Source organism: Stomoxys calcitrans, chromosome 5 (assembly GCF_963082655.1).
Source record: "Stomoxys calcitrans chromosome 5, idStoCalc2.1, whole genome shotgun sequence".
Classification (NCBI taxonomy): domain Eukaryota; kingdom Metazoa; phylum Arthropoda; class Insecta; order Diptera; family Muscidae; genus Stomoxys; species Stomoxys calcitrans.
In genome coordinates, this window is record NC_081556.1 from 80963795 (window position 1) to 80991373 (window position 27579).

At 40.1% G+C, this 27579-nt stretch overlaps 1 protein-coding gene across 3 annotated transcripts in view; it reads right to left on the minus strand.

Moving 5' to 3' along the window:
* Positions 1-8598: 8598 nt before the first annotated feature.
* LOC106083743 (putative ferric-chelate reductase 1 homolog) overlaps positions 8599-27579 on the minus strand; it is a 106488-nt gene continuing 87507 nt past the window's right edge. For 2 of the 3 annotated variants that reach the window (XM_059368949.1, XM_059368948.1), the window contains exons 4-11: positions 27210-27532; positions 26955-27112; positions 26734-26890; positions 26445-26671; positions 17932-18175; positions 17746-17858; positions 9286-9426; positions 8599-9218 (exon numbers count right to left, since the gene is read on the minus strand). In XM_059368949.1, coding sequence (XP_059224932.1) covers positions 9081-9218; positions 9286-9426; positions 17746-17858; positions 17932-18175; positions 26445-26671; positions 26734-26890; positions 26955-27112; positions 27210-27532 — 1501 coding nt within the window. In that variant the 3' untranslated portion in view covers positions 8599-9080. The remainder of the gene's footprint in view (positions 9219-9285; positions 9427-17745; positions 17859-17931; positions 18176-26444; positions 26672-26733; positions 26891-26954; positions 27113-27209; positions 27533-27579) is intronic. The other variant, XM_059368950.1, reaches the window with a different exon arrangement.

Here is a 27579-nt window from a genome sequence, read left to right on the forward strand (position 1 = left end):
ATTTTTTATGATTTAAATTTTTTTGTGGCATTTCTCTGCCATTTCATCATGGGAAAACTGCGGACGATTGTAAGAAGATATCCGCCACATTGTTCACTGCACACTAGCATACTGTTTCCATTTAAATATTTAAAAAAAGGGTGACTCTCGAACCATTTTTATATCTGTCAAGTCTTATAACTTTCACGAAAAGCTTCATAACCAATGAAAAAAATTAGATATTGACCTTAAAAATCGGTTTACATATTTCGTTTTTATTAACAACTAGCTGAACCGGGCCCGCTCCGCTGCGCCTTCTGTAACTCTCTTATATCTTTTAAGGGTGGGAACACTTCGCCCTGAATGCGAATATCGAATTCGTGCCATTGTAGCCTTTGACATCGGACAAAGCGATATTTATCCCCTCTTAATGTTGGCGACATATGCGAGGTACAATCCCATGCATGGTCATTTAAAAAATTTTCCCCAAAGAGGTGTCGCACTGAGGGACGCCATTCGGACTCGGCTGTAAAAAAAAGGTCCCTTATCATTGAGTTTAAACTTGAATCGGAAAGCACTCATTGATGTGTGAGAATTTTCCCCTTCTCGGTTCCTGGTGGTAATGTTCTCATAAGGGGAGAGGATGGCACCTCAGACACTTCGACACAAATATGGATATCAAATTCGTGCTACATTTCCAATTCCCTTTAATTTGACCCCCATATTGCCATGGCCAGTAAATATGAACCGTTTGGAGGGTGTTTTGGGGTTGGGGCGGCCACCGTCACTTTGCACTGGAATTAGATATCAAATTCGTTCTTTATTCCCAACGGAAATGAAGTTCAGTTAAGGGAATGCTTCAACAAAACAAATTTTGCCCATGAACATTTCACTAAGGAACAGGGGCAAACTTCTCACATATCAATGAGTGCAGTCCGATTCAAGTTTTAAGCTCAATGATAAGGGGCCTCCTTTTTATAGCCAAGTCCGAACGGCGTGCCACAGTGCGACACCTATTTGGAGAGAAGTTTTATATGGCATAGTACCTCACGAATGTTGCCAGCATTAGGAGGGGAAAACCACCGCTGAAAATTTTTTCTGATGGTCTCGCCTGGATCCGAACCCAGGCGTTCAGCGTCATAGGCGGACATGCTAAACTCTGCGCTACGGTGGCCTCCAGGGGGTGCTTAAGGGCGTACCACAAAACACTTGGCTCCAAAATTGGATATCAAATTCGTGTTCTACTCTCAAATACCTTTCATTTGTGTCCCATATTATAATGGGTCAAATAACCCATTTGACGTATATGTAGGAAGAAAGACGCCACCTATACTTGAACGCAAATTTAATTTAATATTCGTAATCTACTCCCTAATACCTTTTATGTGAGTCCCATATAGCCATGGTCGGCTAACATGCCGATTTGGGAGTGGGCGACCTCCCATTACTTGGACCTAATGTTTTGCGCCATATTTGTAATCTTTTTTTAATTTGAGCCCCATATTGACATGAACCTCGAATATATCTGTTTAGGGGAGTTTTCGGGTTGTGGGGGGTCCGCTGGGTATTTGGACCCAAATTCTAATCCAATATTCGTTTCCTGGTCTCCAATACCTTTCATTTGATACCAGATTCCACAATCCCATGGCAGCCGGTTGTACATACCGGATTGACCCGATAAATTCCTTCGGCAAGGGCTGCCGCCTCAGTGTACCACACACTGCTACTACAACAACATTTGATACTCTTATTGTGCCTATCGGACCACTTTCGGATAAAGATGGCGTTCTTGGGGTAAGGGGGAGGGTCCGCCTCCACCCGATATCTAGAAATTATATGTTTCCTTCTAGACAAACGTACACTATCTATGAAAATTTTAAGAAAATCGGTTCAGCAAAGTATCATATAGTCATAATGGGTCTAATGACGTTTTTGAGGGGTGGCGTGACACCCTATACTTCGATTTGATTTTGTATATCAGATTCGAAATCTAATCTCGAATACCTTTCATTTGAGCCCCATATTGAAATTATCGTCCAATATGTCTGTTTGGGGAAGTTTTGGGGTTGGGTCGGCCCATGAGTACTTAGACTCAAATTTAATACCATATTCGTATTCTACACTCCAATACCTTTCATTTGATATCTATATTGTCCCGATCTGTCCACTTTTGATTTTGGGTTGTGTTTTTGGCATAAGGGAGAGGGTCCGTCCCCATTCCGATACCGAAAAATTATATAGCCTATGTTTTCTTCCAGACCAACCTGCACAATATTCTAAAATTTCGAGCAAATCGGTTTTTCAGTCTATACAGAACAAACTAACCGAGTTCCATATATCCGTTATTGGCTTATGTGCCCATTTTGGCCGTTTTTGTGGGGTGGGGTGACCCCCTATAATTCGACATGAATTTGTATGCCAGATTCGTTATATACTCCCGCATACTTTTCATTTGATACCCATATTGTCCTTTTTGGTGCACTTTTGATTTTTGGTGGTGTTTTTGGGGTAAAGGTGGAGGGTCCGCCCCCTTCCGTTGTTTATAAATTATAAAGTCTATTCCTACTTCCTGACCATATTCGTAATCTATTCTCGAATACCTTTCATTTGAGTCCCATATTGTCATGATCGTCAAATAAACCCATTTTAAGGGGTTTTGGGGCTGGGGCGGCCCTCCAGGTACTTAGATCTAACGTTTATTATGAAATTCGTACTCTACTCTTGAATACCTTTCATTTGAATCCCATATTGTCCCGACCGGTCTACTTTTATTTTTGGTTAGTACTTTTGGGGTAAGGGGGAGGGTCGGCCCCATCCCGATATCAAAAAATTATATAGCCTATGTTTCCTTCCAGACGAACCTACACAATCTGTGAAAATTTCAAGCTAATCGGTTCAGCCGTTTTTGAGTCTATACGGAACCAATAAACAAACACAAATTGAATTTTATATATGTATAAGATTAAGTGAAGGTACCTAATTTGGGGTCATCTTTGGAAAAAACCATCTTGTTCGAACCTTTGGTCTAGTACTGACTTCATTCACAGCGAAAATGCCTATTAAATTATTGCGAAATGCAACGGACTCTTTTTCTTTGTCAGAACACAAACAAAAGTCAAACACAACAAGAAAACAGTATTGATTGAAGCCGAGTTGATTCGACCCATTTTGTGAGCATTTAAATACATTTGCAATTAAAATTGTGCGAAACTTATCCTGATGCAGCGACATGTCGCCACTGATTTGCTCATAGCAGACCTCAGTACCACTTGTTTCGTACAACATGTGTTTCCATTATGTTCGTCACCATTTGTATACCCTACACCACCACTGTGGTGCAGGATGTTGTAAGTTTGTGCATTTGTTTGCAACGCTAAGAAGAAGAATAGCTAGACCCACTGATAAGTATACCGATCGACTCAGTATAACTTTCTGATTCGATTAAGCCATGTCCGTCTGTGAGTCTATGTATTATTGTAATTAAAGTGCAGGTCGAATTTGTTGTCCATTCATCACGAAATTTTGCACATATCACTTTTTTTGACCCAAGGACGGACGCTATTGATTTTGGTAAAAATTGGTTCCGATTTAGATATGGGTCCCATATATATGTACGCCCGATTTGCACCTAAATCGCCGTAGTATCTAAAATGTTCAACCGATCTGCACAAAATTTGGCACGGATTGTTTCCTTGCTGATCTTAACATATCTGGAAAAATTTTATTAAAATCGGGTCAGATTTAGATATAGCTCCAACATATATGTATCGCCCGATTTGCACTTAAATGGCCGTAGTAGCTAAAATTTTCAACCGATCTGCACAAAATTTGGCATGGACTGTTTTGTTACTGATTTTAACATATCTGCAAAAAATTTTCTGTATCTCGTAATAGGTAGTTATTTTCGGAGAATTTTTTTAAGTCGCTCAAGTATTGCTAAGATAGTGTTATACATAGGCGGCTGATAATCTGCATCTGTTTTCAATGGAGCGCAGATCTAGAGATCTACTCCAATGAGCCAGCAGCTGCGGTGGTGGTATCAGGCCGGAGCATGTTGTCTGGTACTGAAACCTTGACTGGTGGAGCGGCTGCTCCAGGTTCCACTAGCCGACGAACGACTGGTCAGCAGGGGCTTCGACGAAGACACCTGGTTCGAGTCTTAAGGACAGTGCTGAACCTATTCTATCTTCGCATGCCAATAGTTTGCATAGGCCATCGGCTTTCCCCGGCAAACTAACACGAGAGATGGAATAATAGAAGGCGCATCGCTTTCAGGTTTATTGAGAGGCTTGGTTCGAATGATCCTAAGACTTTCACCGATAAGTCGAGAGACTTCATTTGTATACTCCGATGTCCTTGCGAAATTACCTGGGCCTCCTCCAGTTTGCGACGACGCAGGTTGGTATTGGGGCCGATGCAAACTACAATAATTGCCTTCGGGGATCAAAAAGATTGGAGAGATCTGGCCAGGCGCCTCACTGGATTTAGTCAAGAAGGGAGATATTCCTTCTCGACCAATGGCACACGTTTGTATACCAAAGATTCCCTTAGATCTTGAATCCATACTTGGGAGCCTAAGTGACTGTAATCCCAATCTTTCAACCACCGACTGGAAGATTGTTAAATTGAATGAGGCTGATGGCGGCCTGAGACATGCAGTATTCGTACTAAACTCCGGCGCAGACCTCAACAAGTCGAATAGAGCTGTATACTACCGAATCAATAATTTGAAGCTGAAAGTCTATAGAAGCGGTGGGGTTGGGAATCAGAAGATGACTCAGCAGTTGTTTCTGAACACTTGTCTGAGGAACTTTCGACCACATCTCTTAAGTCTGGCGGATTGCAGAAGACTGGAAGTCATCCTTGCACGATTGAAACAGGAGAGAAAGGCGTCGAAACGGCACCCGACAAGCCCTGTGTGGATAGATTGGGCTCAAGGTGTGCGCTAGCGGGGAATGATAGAACTCAAAAGGTATTTCGACAGCAGCAGCTGGTGAAGCACCTAAGGAGGAATCGTCCACACCGCAAGTGTCCGGTGTTCTAAGGAAGAGTGGTTCCACTGGAGCAGTTGAGCTCCTGGATGCGTAAGAAAACTCATCATGACAAGAACGAATCTTGTGAGGATGAACTTCTGGCGAACTCAGAAGACGAGGCTAACGCAACAGTGGGGGAAATCCTGAATCCTGACTATGGTCCGGTTTCTGCAGATAAATGTAAATAAAAGTAAAATGTAAGACCGCTCGACGGCACTGAAGGTCCTTCTGATGCCAGAGGGATTCGATGTGGTTCTTATTCAGGAGCCATGGGTGAGCGGAGGAATGGTTCATGGACTAAGAACTCCTGGATTTAAACTATTTTTGTCTGTCAAGTGTTGGCTTGCTCCTCATCTGCTTGCTCAGTCCAAAATAGCACCTGTTAGCCAATATTAACCTTCGTTTTATTTCAAAACTGGTGGTGTTTGCTTTGGCCGAGGTAAATAAAGTTGCTGACTATCTCAAAGTTGTAGTTCCCAATTTTCTGCATTTTCTTCATCTGATCGGTTTTATAGGGCTTTGTGAGAGTTGATATCATCCACTTTGTCTTATTTCCATTCACTGTCAAACCCAATTTCGCTTATTATCCTTCGATACTTTGAGATAGAGATTCCGTATACACCAATTTCCCGATTTGACATCTTGCGACCATGGAAGCCTCTAGTGTTATGCGATATGGTACAGATATTTAATATTGATGTATATCGTTGGGGATTGCAAATGGGCCATATCGGTACAGATTTAGATATAGCTCCCATATAAACCAATATCCCGATTTGACTTCTTGTGCCCTAGGAAGCCGCAGTTGTTATTCGATTTGGCTGAAATTTTGCATATAGTGTTCTGTTTTAACTTTCAATAACCGTGACAAATAGGTCTAAATTGGCTATAACCCAATATAGCTGCCATATAGTCCAATATAGAAGCTTAAATTTTTACTGATTAGGCAGACGTTTGGCGTTTTTAAAGAACACGACTAAGTTAGGATAAGTTAGGTTTAAGAAGCAGCTTAGACGTTTTCGTCCATTGTGATACCACAGGAACAGAAGAAGGAAGATGCTTTTATGGAGGATACTGCCTTATTGGGGGATCTGAGGCCTCTAAGCTAAGGAAGATTCTGTCCTCGAGACCTATTACGATGGGGTATATCCAGAATCCAGAAGAAAACACTAGAACTACTCGTTGATACACATTTCCCGGGAAATTCTCCAACGGACAATGTGGCGCCAGAAGAGGTTGTCACTGATATGCATTCATCTGAGGCCATTAGCGAAATTGTGTTTGAGCCGAAAATCCTTTGAGCGATAAGAAGTTTCGACTCCTTAAAGTCGCCAGGCCCTGATGATGTATCACCGGTTGAATTACAAGCTGTGTCTGATAGACTGATTCCCTGGCATAGGGAGATATACTCTGCTTGTATCAGAAAGTCATATATACCTGTGGGATGGAGGGACACGAAGGTCATTTTCATTCCGAAAGCAGGAAAACCTTACCACACGAAGGCAAAAGATTTTCCTCCAGTTAGTCTGTCATCCTTTATGCTGAAGACTATTGAGAAGTTGATAGACACTTATCTTAGGGCAAAGATCACTGGAGATCGCCTTTCGCGGAAGCAGCATGCATATAGTAAGGGTAAATCCACAGAAACAACCTTTCACGACCTAGTCGCCTACATAGAGGGTTCTCTCGATGTCAAGGAATATACAATGGTAGCATTATTTGACATTGAAGGTAATGTAAAACTGACGTCAAACATAGCCACCAACAATATATTACTCTCCGTGCAAGAGAGAAGTAGTTCTTTTCAGCAGGAGATACAAGTTGCCTACAGTGGAACCTGTCTCGTTGGGTGGAGAGAATGTTTCATTTACAGAAAGCGCAAAATACCTGGGTGTTTTGCTGGACAGGAAAAAACAGGAACGTCAAATCCAACGTTTTGGAAAGGGCAAGAAAGTCCACTCTTGCCCTATATACCTGCAAGAGAGCCATTGGCAAAAGTTGGGGTTTAAGACCGTGTGTCATGCATTGGGTATATACAGCAGTTGTCAGACCTATTATGCTATATGGTATTGTGGTCTGGTGGACGGTGCTTCAAAAATCCACCTACTGCTCAATACTGACACCATCTGATGCACTGAATTTAATGCTATATCTTATGCCTCTGGACATTGTGGCTACCCAAATTGCAGCGATCATTGCCGTGAGGTTAAGGGAACTTTCTCATTGGTCATGTGGCGGCTACGTACACTGTGTTATCCTTGATACAATATCCGTTCCAGGCAGTGTGGAATACACACTACCTGAGCCGCTTTTTGATAACAATTACTGTACCACTATTCCTGATAGAACCGATTGGAACTACGATATCCCTGGTAACAGACGTTACATAGACTTCTTTACGGATGGTTCCAAACTAAACGACCAGGTGGGCTTTGCGGTGTACTCTAAAGATCTAGAACTGATCATGTCGAAGAGGTTACCCGACCATTGCAGTGTGCATCAAGGAAGGAAGTGGTGGAATGGCTAAGATATAATGTCTTGACGACGATTGACATAAATATCTTCTCAGACAGCCAGGCAGCTATTAAATCCCTGCAGAACGTATTTCTGAACACAAAAACCGTCCTCGACTGTCGCAGATCTCTCAACGAGATGGCTGAACAGTTCAAAATTCACCTGTTCTGGGTGCCGGGCCACAGAGATATCCCAGGGAATTCTAAAGCAGACGAGCTCGCAAGACTCGGAACTAAGACAGCAAAGCAGTAGAGGGTCTACTGCTTTGCTGTCATTAGCTAGAACAGATGTCTCAGTCATTGTGTCCGTCATGACAGGTCACTGTCTAACCGGAAAACATGCTGACAGACTGAAGGTTGCCAGCACCAAGGTTGCAGAAGCTGTAAGGACATCGAAGAACAAGAGACTATAGAACACCTTCTGTGTGTGTCCCGCACTAGTAGTCAGAAGGAGATCCAATTTAGGTTCTCATTTCTTTGAGAACCTGTCTGATTTAGCGGATGTGAACATTCGCAAGTAAGTGGGCTTTTTAAAGCGATCTGAATGGATCAACGGTAGGAACTAGAAGGCATCTTCCTTCTTCTGTTCCTATGGTATCATAATGGACGAAAACGCCTAAGTGAGTCTGATGGCAGACTGCCACTTAAACCTAACCTAACCTAAGATGCCGTTGAACCATTCAGATCACTTTAAAAATCCCAACAACTGGCGAACGTTCACATCCACTAAATCAGACAGGTTCTTAGAGAAATGAGAACCAAAAGTGAAACTCCTTCTTTCTGGGACAGACACACACAGAGAAGGTGTTCTATAGTCTCTTCTTCTTCGATGTCCTCACAGCTTCTGCAAAAGTCGTTGCTGGCAATCTTCAGTCTGTCAGCATGTTTTAGACAGTGACCGGTCATGTAAATTTTTCAGTGTAAATTTTTAGCAGAAACCATAGTGGTGGGTTCCCAAGATTCGGCTCGGCCGAACTAAACACGTTTTTGCTTGCTGAACTTGCAAGTCACTTTCACCGACCCCCAGACTTACTTACTGCGGCAACCTTACTACCAAATTTACACAATTAACATTTGTTTCCAGTACGTTTTATTTTCAATTCTTTTTTATTAATAATACTTTAGAGATAAAATTTCTTTTTTAAAAACGGTTGTATAGTGTGTAACATCTTTTTACTTAAAAAAAATACAAAAATTTTACATAATTATTTTTTTTTTTTTGTAGACAAATAACAACAAAAAATATACATGGTAAAAAAAAGTTAAAAAAAACAATCAAAATGATGTTAAAAGTAGCACTGTATATGAATAATTGGAAAAAACAAATTACAAAAGAATAGCGCCCTCTAGCAGATAGAAAGCGTTCGTTGACTTTTCAAAAGTCACAACGCTAAATCAGTTCGGTTTGAGCCTTGCAGTGTTAGAGAGTTTATCTAAGATTTGAGCCATGGTTATTGAACTGGTTGTATTATTAAAATTAATTTAGAGAAATAGAGAGGGGGAGGAGAGGAGAAAGCTAAAGAAAGGCATAAGAAATAAAGTTTTAAGTACTATTTTATGAGTTTAATTTTTCCTTAAGGCTGTCGAAAGCATCCTCAATGGGCGCCAAGGCCACAATCACTATTAAAGCTATAACGAAGAGTATGAGAACCACGGTGTAAACGGCCAAAAGGCCTTTGCGGAAACCAGCAAACTGCGAAAAATAAAGAAAAGAATTTTTAAAAATTTAGACCTCTTGTTGATTTTATAGCTCGACTTACCGGCGCATCCATTTTACGATCACTCTTCATGTTGTTGCGCATGCCATGGTGATGACCCATATTGCCCATTGGAAAATCATTTGCACGCTTCGCCTGCTTATTATCCGCAGAACAGCCTGTAATCTGCATACACAAAATAACCTTTATATTAATGACATAGTATCGCCAAGTTCTTCCCGTGGAGACACATAGGGAAGGGTAATTAGTAGCTAATGATTTTATGTGAAATTTATTTACGCCTTCAAACGGACAAATTGCATATTTGGGGGTCAAATTTACATAAATTTACAAATTCATATGTACACAAGTTCATTGTTCTTGGTATTATTTTTAGTTACAGACACAATGAAGCATTTTTTGCAGCTAGTAGTATTATGTGTTTTTCCAATTCTTGGCAATTTTGATCATGAGTTAGATCTAGGGGGGCGGTCTAGGAACACCTTTAAGTTTATTTATAACTCATGCTTAATTTTGTTTTATTAAATTCCAAAGATAAAATTTAAGTAGAAAACACTCCAGCCTCGTATTTGTATAAGTGAAAATGTTAAAAAAAAACTTTATTAAACAAAGAACCAAAACATGCATTTCAATCTTATATATAACAAGTAAAAGAGGGCTAAGTTCGGCCGGGCCGAATCTTATATACCCTCCACCATGGATCGCATTTGTCGAGTTCTTTTCCCGGCATCTCTTCTTAGGCAAAAAAAAGATTTGCTCTGCTATTAGAGCGATATCAAGATATGGTCCGGTTCGGACCACAATTAAATTATATTTTGAAGACCTGAGTGAAATGTCAGCCAATTCGAATAAGAATTGCATCCTTTGGGGGCTCAAGAAGTAAAATAGAGAGATCGATTTAAATAGGAGCTGTATAAGTCTATAGACCGATTCAGACCATAATAAACACGTATGTTGATGATTATGATCCGTTGTACAAAATTTCAGGCAAATCGGATAATAATTGGGACCTCTAGACGCTCAAGAAGTCAAGATCGCAGATCGGTTTATATGACAGCTATATCAGGTTTTGAACCGATTTCAACCTTATTTAGTACAGATGTTGAAAGTAAGAATAAAATACGTCATGCAAAATTTCAGCCAAATCGGATAGGAATTGCGCCCTCTAGAAGCTCAAGAAGTCAAGTCACCAGATCGGTTTATATGACAACTATATCAGGTTATGGACCGATTTGAACCATTTACAATCCCAACCGACCTACACTAATAAGAAGTATTTGTGCAAAATTTGCAAGCCGCTTGCTTTACTCCTTCGAAAGTTAGCGTGCTTTCGACAGACAGACGAACGGACATGGCTGGATCGACATAAAATATCACGACGATCAAGAGTATATATACTTTATGGGGTCTCAGACGAATATTTCGAGTAGTTACAAACAGAATGACGAAATTAGTATACACCCATCCTATGGTGGAGGGTAAAAAAATCAATTTGTATTTGTTTGTGTGTTCCTTATAGACTCAAAACGACTGAACCGATTTTCTTAAAATATTCACTGATGGTGCACAATGATCCTGTGGTGAAAATAGGGTACTAAATTTTTTTATATCTGTAGGGGGAGCGGACCCTCCCCCTTACCCTAATTTTCAGAAACGCCAGATATCAGAGATGGGTGGTGCGATTTAAGCGAAATTTTGTGTGCTCTCATATAGTACCCTAGAAATAAAAATTTGGTATCCAAATTTCGGATGGGGTACCTAGGGGGGCTGCCCCACCCTAAAAAATACCAAACATATATTTAGACCAATCACGACAATATGGGACTCAAATGAAAGGTATTTAAGATAAGAAAACAAATCTGATATCCAATTGTCGCACCAAGTGTTTGAGGGACCACCCCAACCACCAAAACACCCCTATATCGGACATATTTACCGACCATGGCAATATGGGGCTCAAATAGAAGGAATTTGCGAGTAGAATACGAATATGATATTCAAATGTGGGACTAAGTTTCTGGGGATCCACCCCTTCCCCAAAACACCCCCCAAACAGCACTTATTTACTGACAACGGCAATATGGGACTCAAATGAAAGGTATTTAAGATTAGAAAACGAATCTGATATCCAAATGTAAGACCAAGTTGCAGGGGGTCCACCCCTTCGCCAAAACACCCCCCAAACAGAACTGTTTTACTGACAACGTCAATATGGGACTCAAATGAAAGGTATTTAAGATTAGAAAACGAATCTGATATTCAATTGTCGGACCAAGTGTTTGGGGGACCACCCCAGCCCCCGAAAAACCCCAAAATCGGACAAATTTACGACCATAGCAATATGGGGCTCAAATGAAAGGTCTTTGGAAGTAAAACACAAATCTGATATCAAATCGAGAAAAGTGTCTATGGGGCCACCCCATCCATATAACACCACCCAAATAGGAAGAATTTGCTGACCATTGCAAAATGAGGCTCAAACAAGAGGTTTTTAAGAGTAGAACACGAATCTGATAAATATTTTCAAAGCCAAGTCAATGAGTGGCCGCCCCATCCCCCAAACCAGTCATGTTTGCCGACTATGGAAAAATGGGGCTCGAATGAAAGGTATTTGGGAGTAGACCATGAATCTGATATCAAACTTGGGGACCAACTGTATAGGGGACGTTCCACAACCATAACAGCCCCCCATTGGACGTATTTGCTCACCAAGACAATTTGGTTCTTATAGAGAGTGGAACTAAATATTTATAGTTTTTAGGGCCCACACCTCAAATCGTACATATTTGCTGGCTTTTGCAATAAGGGATTTAAATGAAAGGTATTTGAGATTAGAAAACGAATTTGATATCCAATTTTGAGGCGAATGCCAATATGGGGTTGAAATAAATAATATATAGATATATGAGATTAGAGCACGTTGCTGATATATTTTCAGGGCTTAGTGTTTGGGGGACCACCCCAATCCCCAAAACCCACCTAAATCGGGCATATATACCGACCATGTCAAAGGGGGGCTTAAGTGAAAGGTATTGGGGTCAGAGCAAGAATTGATAGCAACTTTCGGGACCAATTTTCTGGGGGTCAAGCCCTTTCCTAAAATACCCCACAAACAGCAATTTTTTACTGACCATCGCAATATGGGACTCAAAAAAAGGTATTTGGGAGTAGAATACGAATTTAATATCCAAATTCCATATAAAGTAAAAGAAGGCGCGGAGCGGGCCCGGGTCAGCTAGTTATATATAGAATAAATAAGAAAGCCATAAGTCGGGTAGTACCGACTATATAATACCCTACACCTGCCCTATAAGTGGAAATTTGGCGCTTTATTTTATTCTGAACCGATTTTTATGGATTTTAGAGGAGGTTTTCGGATGGGTTAGAAAGTAATCCCCATCCAATTTGGAGTAAATCATTTCAATAATATAATAAATACGGCTCTACAAGTCTACAAAGGGCTAGGAATATATGTACATGGAAGCTATGAATTAATCTGAACAGATATTGAATACATTTAATAAAAATTTCAACCGTCATAAGAGAATTCGATGTGCCAAATATTGCAATATTACCCATAATCGGACGAACATATACATATATGGGAGCTTAATCTGAATCTGACCCGATTCCAACCAAAAACCGTACTCATAGTTAGATTAGGTTGAAAAGAGGGTGTAGATATTAATCCGCCCCATGCCACTATGGACATACACCTAAGCCAGTAATCGGCTTGTTGTGCACTTTAAAAACTATAAAGTAACCTCTAAACAGAAAATTTTAAGTTAGGAATTCCGTGCTACTTATAAAATCCTTAATTGTTTCCAATACCACTCCCCTAAGTTGGTTCATGTCTGGTATTGTGTCCCCACCTTAGTGCCGATATCTGTTAAACGCGAAAGCCGGGCAATGACAAAAGAAATTCTCCAACGTCCTTTGTCATACTCAAAGTTGAAGTCATGAAGGAAGATTAGTTGATAAATGCACTGACAAATGCTCTATAAGTCAAAATCGGGCGAAACATATATATGGAAGCCATTAATATATCTGTACCGATTTCGACCAAACTCCATACATATTTTGGTAGTCGTAGAGGAAAATGTTGTGCAAAATTTTGAGAAGATCGGATAATAAATGCACCTAAAAATATATATATGGGAGCTATATCTAAATGGGAGCCGATTTCTATGAACTATACCAGTTATGTCGGGAGTCCTAAGAGAATCCTCTACGCCAAATTTTGTGGGGATCGGATATAATAGGCTTCGTCTCTAGACCAAAAAATCTATGCCAAATTTGAAGTGATCGGATGAAAATTCCGAACTGTACTTTGTACACATATTAGCATGCAGAGACAGACAGATACACAGACGGACAGCTAAATCAAATCGAGGTGATTGTGTGTCAATCGGTGTAATTATCAATCTGGATCTAGGTTAGGTTAGATATAAGTGACATTCTGTCATTTGACTTCGACGTTTTCGTCTATTGGGAAAGTTGCCACGGGAAAGTTGCGAGCACCACACAGGCTGGAACATTGAGGTTCGATCTGTGTGGTGTTCATCGTTGTCACGAAAGGCTTAGCTGCGAGCTACCGAGCGCGTCCACAGGTTGCGGTTAGTAGAATGCTCCATACAAAGTAGTTGCAATGACAGTCACGGACAAACAGCAATATCGAGCGGAGAGTCTAAGTGAGAGACCGGGCGGCACCGGCTCTTGCATAAATACTGAGTGCCTATGATGCTCGATATGACAAGGCGAGTTATTGGCGCCTTTAAATAACCAAGGCTGGAAAACTGACATGACTTTGCAGGATGACGCACAGTGGGAGAAAATCGAAAAAATAATGCCGTGTGAGAACGGATAGAGACTCTTTAAAATTAGGAATGATTAGGGCTGAGGTGCTAGCAAGAACAAATTTTTTTTACTTGTTTTTTTCGATTTTCTCCCACTGTGTGACGCTTGCTTATACACGCTCCTCAGCTAAAATAGGAAAGAATCTCTCCGAACCATTCAACACCAAACGAGGATGCAGGTGTGAATAGAAATGGCACACTACTGACAAGAGAACATATGCTCCTCGCCTATGCCAACGACACATATATTATGAGTCGATCACCGGAAATAGCAATTGCAGCGTTTGCAGTATCGAAAGAGAGTAGACGAAAGTGAGTTTGACAATAAATGGAGATAATACAAAGTGGATGGTACACCCGAGCAGATAAAGAAAATGGGCAAAGTTGGAAACTACAATTGCAACTTTATCTACCTCGGCACCGCCGTAACCGAAACAAATGACAACAATAAAACGAAGCATAAAAATGGCTAACAGATGCTACTTTTGACTGAATAGCAGATGAGAGGCAAAGCCACTTCTCGAGAAGAAGTGCAGTAGATAGTGGTGCTTGGAAATTTATTCTACGTTCGGCTAGAGGAATAAATTTGGCCAAACGAACTAAACTTTTAATTTTTTAGCCATGAGTGCGTATGATTACTATTCGATAAATATCCCACATGCATCATACGCCTCCTTAGTCATTCACGTTCTATGACAAAACACTTGCTACATATCTAGATCCTCTCGATGTTCTGAGTCGATCTAGCCATGTCCGTCCGTCTGTCGAAATCACGATAGAGGTCAAACGCGTAGAGCTAGCCGCTTGAAATTTTACACAGATACTTAATATCGATGTAGGTCGTTGGGGATTGCAAATGGACAATATCGGTTCAGATTTAGATATAGGTCCCATATAAACCGATCTCCCGATTTGATTTCTTGAGCCCCTGGAAGCCGCAACTTTTATCCGATTTGGCTGAAATTTGGCATGTAGTGTTCTGTTATGACTTCCAACAACTGTGCCAAGTACGGTAAAAATCGGTCATGAACCTGATATAGCACCCATATAAGCCGGTCTCCCGATTTGACTTCTTGAGCCCCTGGAAGCCTCAACCTTTATCCGATTTGGCTGAAATTTTGCATGTAGTGTTCTGTTATGACTTCCAACAACTGTGCCAAGTACGGTAAAAATCGGTCATGAACCTGATATAGCTCCCATATAAACCGATCTCCTGATTTGACTTCTTAAGCACTTACAAGCCGCAATTTTTATCCGATTTGGCTGAAATTTTGCATGCGGTGTTCTGTTATGACTTCCAACAACTGTGTCCAATACGGTCCAAATCGTTCTATAACCTGATATAGCTCCCGTATAAACCGATCTCCTGATTGGACTTCTTAGGTCCTTACAAGCCACAATATTAGTCCGATTTGGCTAAAATTTTTAATATGGTGTTCTGTTACGACTTCCAAAAACTGTGCCAAATACACTCCAAATTGTTCTATAACCTGATATAGCTCTCATATAAACCGGTTTCCGAGTCATCCTTATTCGGTTTCTAGATGCTATAATTTTTGCTGGTTTGACAAAAGTTGGGTATATAGAATAAGATTTAACTTCAACTAGTTATACTCTTAATATTGTTTAACATCATTTTTATACCCACCACCGAAGGATGGGGGTATATTCATTTTGTTATTCCGTTTGGAACACATCGAAATATCCATTTCCGACCCTATAATATATACATATTCTTGATCAGCGTAAAAATCTAAGACGATCTAGTCATGTCCGTCCGTCTGTCTGTTGATATCACGCTACAGTCTTTAAAAATTGAGATATTAAGCTGAAATTTTGCACAGAATCTTTTTTTGTCCATCGGCAGGACCGGTTCTTGATATAGCCCCCATATAGACCGATCTGCCGCTTTAAGGTCTTAGGCCCATAAAAGCCACATTTATTGTCCGATCTTGCTGAACTTTGAGACAGTGAGTTGTGTTAGGCCACTCGACAACCTTCTTCAGTTTGGGCCAGATCGGTCCAGATTTGGATATAGTTCCCATGTAGACCGATCTCTCGATTTAAGGGCTTGGGCCCACAAAAGACGCATTTGTTGTCCGATTTCGGTGAAATTTGGGACAGTAAGTTGTGTAAGGCCCTTTGACATCTTGTTTCAATTTGACTAGATCGGCTTATATTTGGATATAGCTGCCATATAGACCGATCTCTCGATTAATGGTCTTGGGCCCATAAAAGGCGCATTTATTGTCCGATTCCGCTGAAATTTAGAACAGTAGGTTATGTAAGGCCCTTCGACATCTTGTTTCAATTTGACCAGATCTGTCTAGATTTGAATATAGCTGCCATATAGACCGATCTCTCGATTTAAGATCTTGGGCCCATAAAAAGCGCATTTACTGTCCGATTTCGCTGAAATTTAGGACAGTAGGTGGTATTAGGCCCTACGACATCTTGTTTCAATTTGACCACATCGGTGTAGATTTGAATGTAGCTGCCATATAGACCGATCTCTCGATTTAAGGTTTTGGGACCATAAAAGAAGCATTAATTTTCCGATTTCGACGAAATTTGGGACAGTGAGTTGTATTCGGCCCTTCGACATTCTTTTTCAATTTGGCCTAGATCGGTCTAGATTTGGATATACCTGCGATATAGACCAATCTCTCGATTTAAGCTCTAGGTCCCATAAAAAGGGCATTTACTGTCCGATTTCGCTAAAGTAGTGTTAGGACCCTCGATATTCTGCTAGAAGATGGCCCAGATCGGTCCAGATTTGTATATAGCTGCCATATAGACCGATCTCTCGATTTAAGGTCTTGACCCCATAAAATGTGCTTTTATTATCCGATTTAGTTGAAATTCGACACAGTGACATATGTTAGGTTTCCGACATAATTGTCTTATATGGTTCGCTCTATATTTGGATATAGCTGTCAAAAATACCAATATGGTACCAAAATTTAACAGTGACTTGTATTTATTAGACCACCCAATGTCCGTGCAAATCGGACCATATTTGAAAACAGCTGCTATGGGTGCGAAAATAATGTATTTTTCACCGGATTATGACGAAAGGGGGTTTACATATATACCCAAGGTGGTGGGTATCCAAAATTTCACATCAATCTTTGAGGGGAAAGATGGCCACTGAGAAAGGTAAGAATGATGTTGACGTCGATAACAAAAAATCGTTTGATAAAATACCTGCCGACCATAAAATCAAGGTAACGGATTGTAACTTTGAACCCTTGAACTCCTAAACGATACAATTCTGATCTAATTGGGTTTCTCCTTTTCACTCTTCAATGTTTTATTAAATTAACGTAGCATGAACTGGGCTGTAAACTCATATAACATAAAGTGGTTGGAGTGTTTTCTTGCTGTACAAACTAAGGGAGTTTGCATCATGTTCATTATTCTTTAATCTTTGGCAGCGATTTACATAACATTTTTATAGCCAAAAGTTATAAAGAAAGGTTTTTATGTTCCAATTTTTCCTCAATTTAACCAAAAGTTTTTGTACAAATAACAATAAAATTACAAAAAGGAAACTCTTAATAAATCTTTTCTGGTGAATATAACTTTTTTTGCCAAAAATCAAAGAATATTGTGAGCAATTAAGAACTTCCGACGAAATACTTACTGAGAATATTAAATGAACAATAACATGGAATGCCACATAGGCCACCAATATCCAATCCATCCATTCGGGCAATTCAGCCTTAGTTAATTTCACGGAAAAGAAGATGGTAACAACTGAAAAAAGAGATTTAAAATAGTATTGAAACTTAATGAGGATAACAGAACAACCAAGTGTTTAAATACTTACTGGCTAGCAGATGGGCCAAATTTCCACCCAACCAATGGGCCCAGTTGAAGAAGGGACGATTTTTTGAGTTTGGCGCAGGTCTGAACAAAGCACCAATGGGTTGTATGAAACACAAAGCGGTGGTAATAACACCTAAAATGGCATGGGGATTTCGTTCGCCAGACCAGGCTCGAATCTCCACAAAAATAATTACAAAAGCAGCCATAGTTAAGGACCAGGTGGTCACCATGCAAATACGATGCCACTAAAATAAAAAGTAAACCAAAGAACAATTTAAAATAATGCAATGAATGAAAATCAAAAAAAAAAATTTATATCTACAAATATCGATATATTAATCGAAACTAAATGGAAAAGTGTGGACTCAATTGTTATTCAAAATAGCAAAATTTTTTGCTAAAACAATAGTTTTTGTCAGACAAATAGGCATTTTTAATTAGAAAAATATGCTAAACTATTGAATACGTCCCAGCGGGAAAAGGCGACGACTTCGATAGAACTTGCCTTTCACGGTAAATACATGGTCTTAAGAAAGACAGAATTACTGCTTAAAAACATCAAAAGTTCAATAGACATTCACATGTGTCCCATGTATTTAATGGGGTACTTCAGAAGGAAAGACGGTAGAGGCATCCCGTGTCAAACATTCAGAAGTTGCAAGGTAGTCCTCTTGGGCATATGGTCATTCTATTAGAAGGATTTGAGGCGCTGTTATCAGCCGTGATTTAAGAAGGACTTACTTGCTTTCCCACAGGGGTGTTACTGCTGAATTTTTATATACCCTCCATCATAGGATGGGGGGTATACTAATTTCGTCATTCTGTTTGTAACTACTCGAAATATTCGTCTCAGACCCCATATAGTATATAAGTTAACAGTTACTACATTTCTGTTTTTATTAATTTGAGTGCTTTTACAGAACTGAATCAAAAATCTTAAACTTAGGTTGAAGTTGGTTGGTGCTGCTGTTGGCGCTGCTGCTGTTGGTTGGTGCTGTTGCTGGTGCTGCTATTGGTTTCTTGCTGATTGACGATTTTGTTATTGTTGTCGTCATGAGGTGTCAGGTTACCCGCTTTGCTGTGTTTGCTGTTGATCTGCGGTACTGGTGGATACGGATTGTTGACCCTTGCGTTAGCTGTAGAAATGCTTACATTTCATTACCATTACCATTTCATATTGTTGCTTACAAATCATGATGGTTCACTGTTTGTTGTTGCAGGCGGACAATGTTGACTGACAGCGGTCAATGAATTAATCAATAGAATCAGCAATTTTTTGGTATCGAAATCCAATATAAAGAATTTTTTGTTTGGCTGACATCCCAGCAAACATCTTTGATGTTAACACCTCCCCTCTTAGTTACGAGCGTCCTCGATCGTAATACCGTTAGAAGTAAGGTATCTGAGATAATCTTGGTACGTCTCTTGGAAAGTTTGTTGAATTCGATGTCGGAACTGATAGTTGATTGGGAGGTGCTAGATTAACGGTTTCAATCAATGGGCGCTGCTTTCTTCTTATCAAGAACAATACCAGAATGAGAGCTGCAGCTATTGTGAGTAAATGCACGGCCGCACTCCATTTGTTTTTAATGTTCAACAGTTCTATCGCTTTTGTATTGTTTAGATGGATCCTTTTTACAAATTCCAAAGTGGTTACTTCTTCTATTTTTGATCCAGGAGATCTAGGTTGTAGGATTGCAGGTAATGGTTCGGCATACGTTGTTTGGAAATAGTTGTATGTCTCGTTGTCAATTGTTATGGAAGCGTTTTGAAACTTGATTATGAAGGTTCCCGTAAGATTGTACTGCTCGTCGTTGATGAGAATGGTACCATCGAATTGATTTAGTAGAATCATCCCAGGCAAGACTTCCTCTACTGTAGGGGTGGTGCTATGTCTCAATAAAGTACAGTTTGCTTCTACGCTTTTTAAAAGATTTAACAAACAATTTTCTTTTTCTATTCTTTTGACATTATTTAAATTACAAACAGTCAGATTATTGAAAGATTTACATGGTTTAAGGATCCCATAGGATTCATTTTTACAAACTAGTATTTCATTATAATCAATTTTATTAATAAGATCCCCACTCTTAGTGGGTTTAATCAAGAGTTTACTGCAGGAATCTAAATTCGTAGTCGGTACATTGACGATATTCACTTTCGTACTTAAATTCTTCTTAATTATTAAATCTAACTTTTTCCAACTTTTCTTAATTCTATTGATTTTTCTATTTCCTGAAGTTACAATTTTTAAATTCTTTAATTATTCACCAAAATTTTTTTCTCTACCAGAGTTTTCACATTTTTTTCACTTTCGTACTTAAATTCTTCTTAATTATTAAATCTAACTTTTTCCAACTTTTCTTAATTCTATTGATTTTTCTATTTCCTGAAGTTACAATTTTTAAATTCTTTAATTATTCACCAAAATTTTTTTCTCTACCAGAGTTTTCACATTTTTTTCACTTTTGTACTTAAATTCTTCTTAATTATTAAATCTACGATTCACAAATTTTTTTTGTGTTCACTGCCTACTTACAAATGTATCCCTATAAAGATTTTCCATACGTCCATGGAGGCGATTTCGTTGTCCTTTCGTTAAATCTACTTGGAGAATCGTCCGCTTACTTGTTGACGTGTGTTGAGCCGGTAGTTGTAGCTACAGCCTCTGTGGTCTTCTAGGGTGTTTTTTTTGGTCCTTGGTCACAGCCTCCGGGTGCGTTGATGGATTGTTGGGCGCCAGTTAACAGTTACTACATTTCTGTTTTTATTAATTTGAGTGCTTTTACAGAACTGAATCAAAAATCTTAAACTTAGGTTGAAGTTGGTTGGTGCTGCTGTTGGCGCTGCTGCTGTTGGTTGGTGCTGTTGCTGGTGCTGCTATTGGTTTCTTGCTGATTGACGATTTTGTTATTGTTGTCGTCATGAGGTGTCAGGTTACCCGCTTTGCTGTGTTTGCTGTTGATCTGCGGTACTGGTGGATACGGATTGTTGACCCTTGCGTTAGCTGTAGAAATGCTTACATTTCATTACCATTACCATTTCATATTGTTGCTTACAAATCATGATGGTTCACTGTTTGTTGTTGCAGGCGGACAATGTTGACTGACAGCGGTCAATGAATTAATCAATAGAATCAGCAATTTTTTGGTATCGAAATCCAATATAAAGAATTTTTTGTTTGGCTGACATCCCAGCAAACATCTTTGATGTTAACATATATATATATTCTCCATCGTCATGACATTTTATGCCGTCTATCTGTCCGTCTGTCTGTCGAAAGCATGCTAACTTTCGAAGGAGTAAAGCTAGCTGCTTGAAATTTTGGACTTCTTATATTGGGTTGCCCAAAAAGTAATTGCGGATTTTTCATATAGTCGGCATTGACAAATTTTTTCAAAGCTTGTGACTCTGTAATTGCATCCGCAATTACTTTTTGGGCAACCCAATAGGTGTAGGTCGGTTGAAATTGTAAATGGACCATATCGGTCCATGTTTTGTTACAGCTGCCATATAAACCGATCTTGAATCTTGAATTCTTCGCAATTGAGCCTCTAGAGGCCGGAATTCCTATCTGATTTGGCTGAAATTTTGTACGACATGTTCCGTCATGACTTCCAACAACTGTGCCAAGTATAGTTCAAATCGGTCCATAACCTGATATAGCTTCCATATAAACCGATCTTGAATCTTGACTTCTTGAGCCACTAGAGGATTTGGCTGAAATTTCGCATGGGGTGTTTTGTTATGATTTCCAACAACTGTGCTAAGTATGGGTGAAATCGATTCATAACCTGATATAGTTGTCATATAAACCGATCTGGGGTCTTGACGTCTTGAGTCTTTAGAGGGCGAAAATCTTATCGATTTCGTTGAAATTTTACACGACGTGTTTCGTTATGACTTCCAAAAACTGTGCAAAGTATGGTTCAAATCGGTCCATAACCTGATATAGTTGTCATATAAACCGATCTGGGGTCTTGACTTCTTGAGCCTCTATAGGGCACAAATATTATCTGATTTGGGTGTAATTTTGTACAACGGCTTCTCCCATGACCTTCAACATACGTGTCAAATATGGTCTTAATCGGTCTATAACCTAATACAGCTCCTCTATAAAACGATCTCCCTATTTTACTTTTTGAGCCCCTCAAGGACGAAATCTTTGTTCGATTTGGCTGAAATTTTACACAATGACTTCTACTGTGGTCTACAACATTCGTTCCATTATGGTCCGAATTGGACATAACTTGATATAACTCCAATAGCATTGCAATTCTTTTCTTTTATCCTTTCCTTCCTTTGTTTTCCTAAAAAGAGCCACAGGGAAAAGAACTCGACCAATGCGATCCATGGGGGAGGGTATATACGATTCGAACCGGCCGAACTTTCTAAGACGATGTAACGATGTCCGTCTGTTGTAATCACTCAACAGCCTTCAAAAATTGAGATATTGAGCTGAGATTTGGCACAGGTACGTCTTTTTGATGAAAGCTGTTGAAGTTCTTGAACGAGCCAAAGCGGATTATTTGGATATAGCTGCTATATAGACCGATCTGCCGATAAAGGATCTGAAGTCCATAAAAGCCTTTTTTATTACCCGATTTCGCTGAAATTTGAAACAGTGATTTATTTTAAACCTCCCGACATTTGACCTTAACAAGGTTTAAATCGGACTATATTTGGATATAGCTGCCATATAGACCGATCTGTCGAAAAAGGGTCTGAAGGCCATAAAAACTTTTTTACAACCGACTTCGCGGAAATTTTAAGCCTCCCGACATCAGCCCCAAATACGTTTCAAATCAAACTACATTTAGATATAGCTGCCATATAGACCGATCTGCCGTTTATGGGCCTGGAACCCATAAAAGCTGTATGTTTTATCCGATTTCGCTGAAATTTTAAAGAGTCAATAGTTTTAGGCCTCCTAAAGTTCCACCCAAATATGGTTTAGATCTGACTATATTTGATATAACTGTCATTTAGACCGATCTGTCGATAAAGGGTCTGAAGCCCATAAAAACCGATTTCGCTGAAATTTGAAATAGTTAGTTGTTTTAAGCCTCCCGGCATCCGCATCGAATATGGGTCAGATCAGACTATATAGATATAGCTGTCGTATAAACCGATCTTCCAATTTAGGGTCTTAATCCCATAAAAAGCAAATTTATTGTCTGAAAATCTTACATGTATAAGAATTCTCGGGACCTGGATAAAATATGATCGAGACCAGCCCCTATTAAGATATAACTACGTATATAGCAGCGGAGTTATAATAAAATAGAATGATTTTTATATCCTTGTTTATTTAATTTGGTCCACATCGGTGCGGATTTGGTTAAGGGTGTCATATACAATAGAAAGAACTCTTGATATAAAGTACTGGCCCTATAAAAGCGCATTTATTATCCGATTTCGTTGAAAATTGACTCAGTGACGTATGTAAGGCTTTTCGACATCTGTGTCCTATATGGTTCAGATCGGTTTATATTTGGATATAGCTGCCAAAAAAAACAATATTTTGTTCTACAAAATTGAACAATGACTTATATTTGTTAGACCACTTAATGTCCGTGACGAATTTGGGTGCATAAGCTATCCAATATTCACCGGATTGTGACAAAAGGGGGTTTACATATATACCCGAGGTGGTGGGTATCCAAAGTTCGGCCCGGTCGAACGTAATGCCTTTTTACTTTGTTTGCTTTTATTTATGTTTGCCTATACCGCTCGGCCATGTCCTCCCATATAAACCGACCTGCCCCAATTAAACCAGATCTGGCAGAAATTTGGTACGTGAGGTTACTCTTGTTGTTGTAGCCTCTGGACACCCGGCTTCGTCCACAGGCTTCGCCCGCTAAATCAGATAAGTTCTCAAAGAAATGAAAACCTGCTAGTGCGGGAACCACACACAGAAGGAGTTCTATAGTCTCTTCTTATTCGATGTCCTCACAGTTTCTGCAAAAATCGTTGCTGGCAACCTTCAGTTTGTCAGCATGTTTACCGATTGGACAGTGACCTGTCATGACGGATACAATGACTGAGACGCCCGTTCTAGTCAATGACAGCAAAGCGGTAGACCTCTTCTAATCTAGACTAGGCCACATAGTTTTGGAATGCTCACAGCCCCCTCTTTGTGACCATCTATCATTCGTTGTCCTTGGGGCTTGTTCCTGAAAACTCAGCTTACATGTCGCTAGAGGCATACCCAAATATTCCAGTATCCCTGGAATGTGTAGGGTAGTTACTAGACTCGCAAGCTTGTCCGCTTTACAATTACCTGGCATATTTCTGTGGTCCGGCACCCAGAACAAGTGAATTTTGAACTGAACCATCTCGTTGAGGATACGTTGGAGGCCACCGCAGCGCAGAGGTTAGCATGTTCGCCTATGACACTGAACGCCTGGGTTCGAATCTTGGCGAGACCATCAGAAAAAAATTTCAGCGGTGGTTTTCCCCTCCTAATGCGGTCAACGTTTGTGAGGTACTATGCAATGTAAAACTTCTCTCCAAAGAGGTGTCGCACTGTGGCACGCCGTTCGGACTCGGCTATAAAACAAAGGAGGCCCCTTATCATTGAGCTTAAGAAGTCTGTCTGAGAAGATATTTATGCCAATTGTCGTAATGACATTATATCATAGCCATTCAATTTAATTGCAAGGATCTACGCTTGATACACACTGCGGTGGTCTGGTAACCTTTTCGATATGACCAGTTCTAGATCATATCGAAAAGGTTTCCCGACCTCAGCGCCCTGTAGCTCGCAGCTAAGCTTCTCGTAACATCAATGAAGACCACACAAATCGGAACTCAATGATCCAGCCTGTGTGGTGCTTACAGATATCCAGTGCCGGGTGTTGTTGTTATAGCAGTGAATTGTGTTTTACATTTCGTATGCCTGATTCTGTTGAGTATCCAGATCCCGGAACTATGCAACTAACATGCGGTGCGTCCAGAGGGATCTGGGTCTGAGACAAGTGGGTCTGGCTGGCCAGTTAAACAGGTGACGTGTGTCTTGTGGTCCCTCGTCACAATCGGGACATACATCCTGCTGCATCTGACGGATCGCAATTGAGCCAGAATTTCTCTGGTTTGCCGGGGGAGGTCAATTTCTTCAGGTGCAATGCCTCCCTTCTCCAAGGACCACATTCACCCGGTAGCTATTTATCAACTGCTACCGTCTCTGCATGAATGTTGTCTAGGCCCGCTTGGTCTGGAGGTTCCCTCTTGTAGCGCTGGACCTCACGTTCTAGATCGCGTAGATCTACCTTAAGGCTTGTGGGCGGTGGATAGCTATCCACAAGATGATGATTTGGATAGTCTGGGCGATAACAGCCCAGAAGGTATTGCTTAGACATCAGGTATGTAAGGTACACATATACACTTAAACTATCAACAGTCCGTAGACAGTGTTTGCTATTAGTTCTGTTCGTGTACTTTTCCAGTAAAAATATGCTAGTAAAAATTATCAGGAGATTAAGAATAGCCTTTACTCTCTTAAGATATTTGTTTGAATTAAACAGCTGGGTTTCATAAAACAGCTGGTTTTCATAAAACAGCGGTTCGATGCTGCAAATTTCCGCTGGGAAAAAACCTCCAGTAGAAATTTGCTCTCGATAACCAAACTCTCAAAATTTTGCATGTTCTCTCGCACTCTCCCACTATTTGCTGCTGACAAATACAATACGCGATGGACTTCCCGTAACAATTTGTGCAAGTTTGTACAAATTTTTGAGTACGTGAACACACTTATTATCAGCTGAGTACAGCTGATAAATTTGAAGAAAATCATGATTTCTCACCGTTAATGATTTGTATTCGTTAACGGTTTTCGCACGACCATTGTAGTAAGGATCGGAATTTTTATTGCAAAGCCCAGTTTGAACGGCGCCCAGGATACTGGAATCAACCACTGTAAAAGATTCTGCTGGGGTTTTCTGCAAAATTTTAAAAATAGAGTTGAAATAATCCGCAGTAATATACTCTATCTTGCATGTTAATCCTGGGGCTTCAGGGTATTGAGCATCATTTACGATTTCGAATCAACATCAGAATCGGATAACTTTTCTAACATTGATCCACATTAGGATTCCCTGAAATAAACGACGAGTGCAACCAAAAAAGCACATCGACCGATTTTTTTCTTTGAAACTACTGAGACCACGTAAATCGACATTACTACCACCAAATTTCTTTGACGACGTAAATCGAAACGACGTAAATCGAGGTGTTACTGTACTCAGTGATGTGTGAGAAGTTTGCCTCTGTTGTCTGGAATGTTCATGGGAAAATTTGCAATGGAAATTTTCAATTGCCGAATCTTTGTGTATTGCACATACGACAGTTGAGTACTCCGACTTCTGTTTAGTTGACAAAAACAAAGACTCTTGAAGTACTTAGTTCCTTTAGAAGTATGGATACTTCAAAAACTACTTTAGACCCACAATATTTCTTCACGACAAACTATAGGACTCTTACGGAACTCTATCTCTTAAGCCATAATATACTTACAGCAAACCATTGATCCTTGCCACATAATTGACTGCCCACCCAGGTTTGTTTGAAGTAGCGCGCAAATATAATACCCAACGAAGTGGTACCTATCCAAGCAGCAATCATAAAGCAGCCATGCAGTCTGAGAAGTAGTTTAGAAGCTCCTCCCAAATCGGCCAATTCAGCTAAATTAATGGACTTGTCCGATGGTACACGGCCAAGGTCATGATAACCGACACTGTTTTCTGCAAAGAGTAAAGAATCAAAAGATTTTTTCCACAAAAACGTTATCAACCATAGAGCATACCTTTTAATCCTGTACCAGAGGCCAAAAGTAAAAAGTATTTGTTGTTTTGCAAATCGAAAACTTTATCGCCCACCTTAGTCATTGGATCACGTTGAGCTTTACAATAGATGACACCATTCACCACAGAACTTTCAATTAAACGAGCAGAGCTTTGAGGCTGTGAAGGAAGAGTCAGAGAAATGTTTTAGGAAAACAAGGGGAAGAAATGCTGAAAGACCTACCACTACTGCGCGATTAGCGCCATATTGACCAGCTGGTGGTGCCGATGTTAACGAACTGAACATTGAAACCTTGCCATTTTGTGGAACACATTCCAGTGTCAAGTCGTTACCCATTTTATTGTCATCGGACAAGCCCAAAGCGACGTAAGCAGCATCCTCTGTGGGAAGGAAAATTTTCAATTACCGAAGTTTATCGACCAACTTTTGTTAGGCTCTGAGACCGTAGGGTCCACGGTTTTGACCCTACCAACTTACTTGATTTTGACTTTAATTGGAATTCATACGTATCGCCTATCACTTTGATGGCGGCAACAAAATCACACGATTTGCTATCGACGCAGCCGTCCTTGCTGCCAAAACAATTCTTGCTGGTACCACAGCCATCATAGAAGGGATCATCTGGTGTGGCAGCAGCTGCGGGTGGTACATAATCGGGCACATAGGTTGGTCGGGTATTTTGTGTGAAGTTGGGACGAGGTGTGGTGGGACCCACAGGTGCTATATCACGCTTTACCACACGCACCGGGACGGAAGGAACTCCTACCCAGAAAGTGTCATAACTTTGGGCTACTGTAGAACTACAGGAAATAGATTAAAACATTGCCTTCAATGCATAACGAAACTC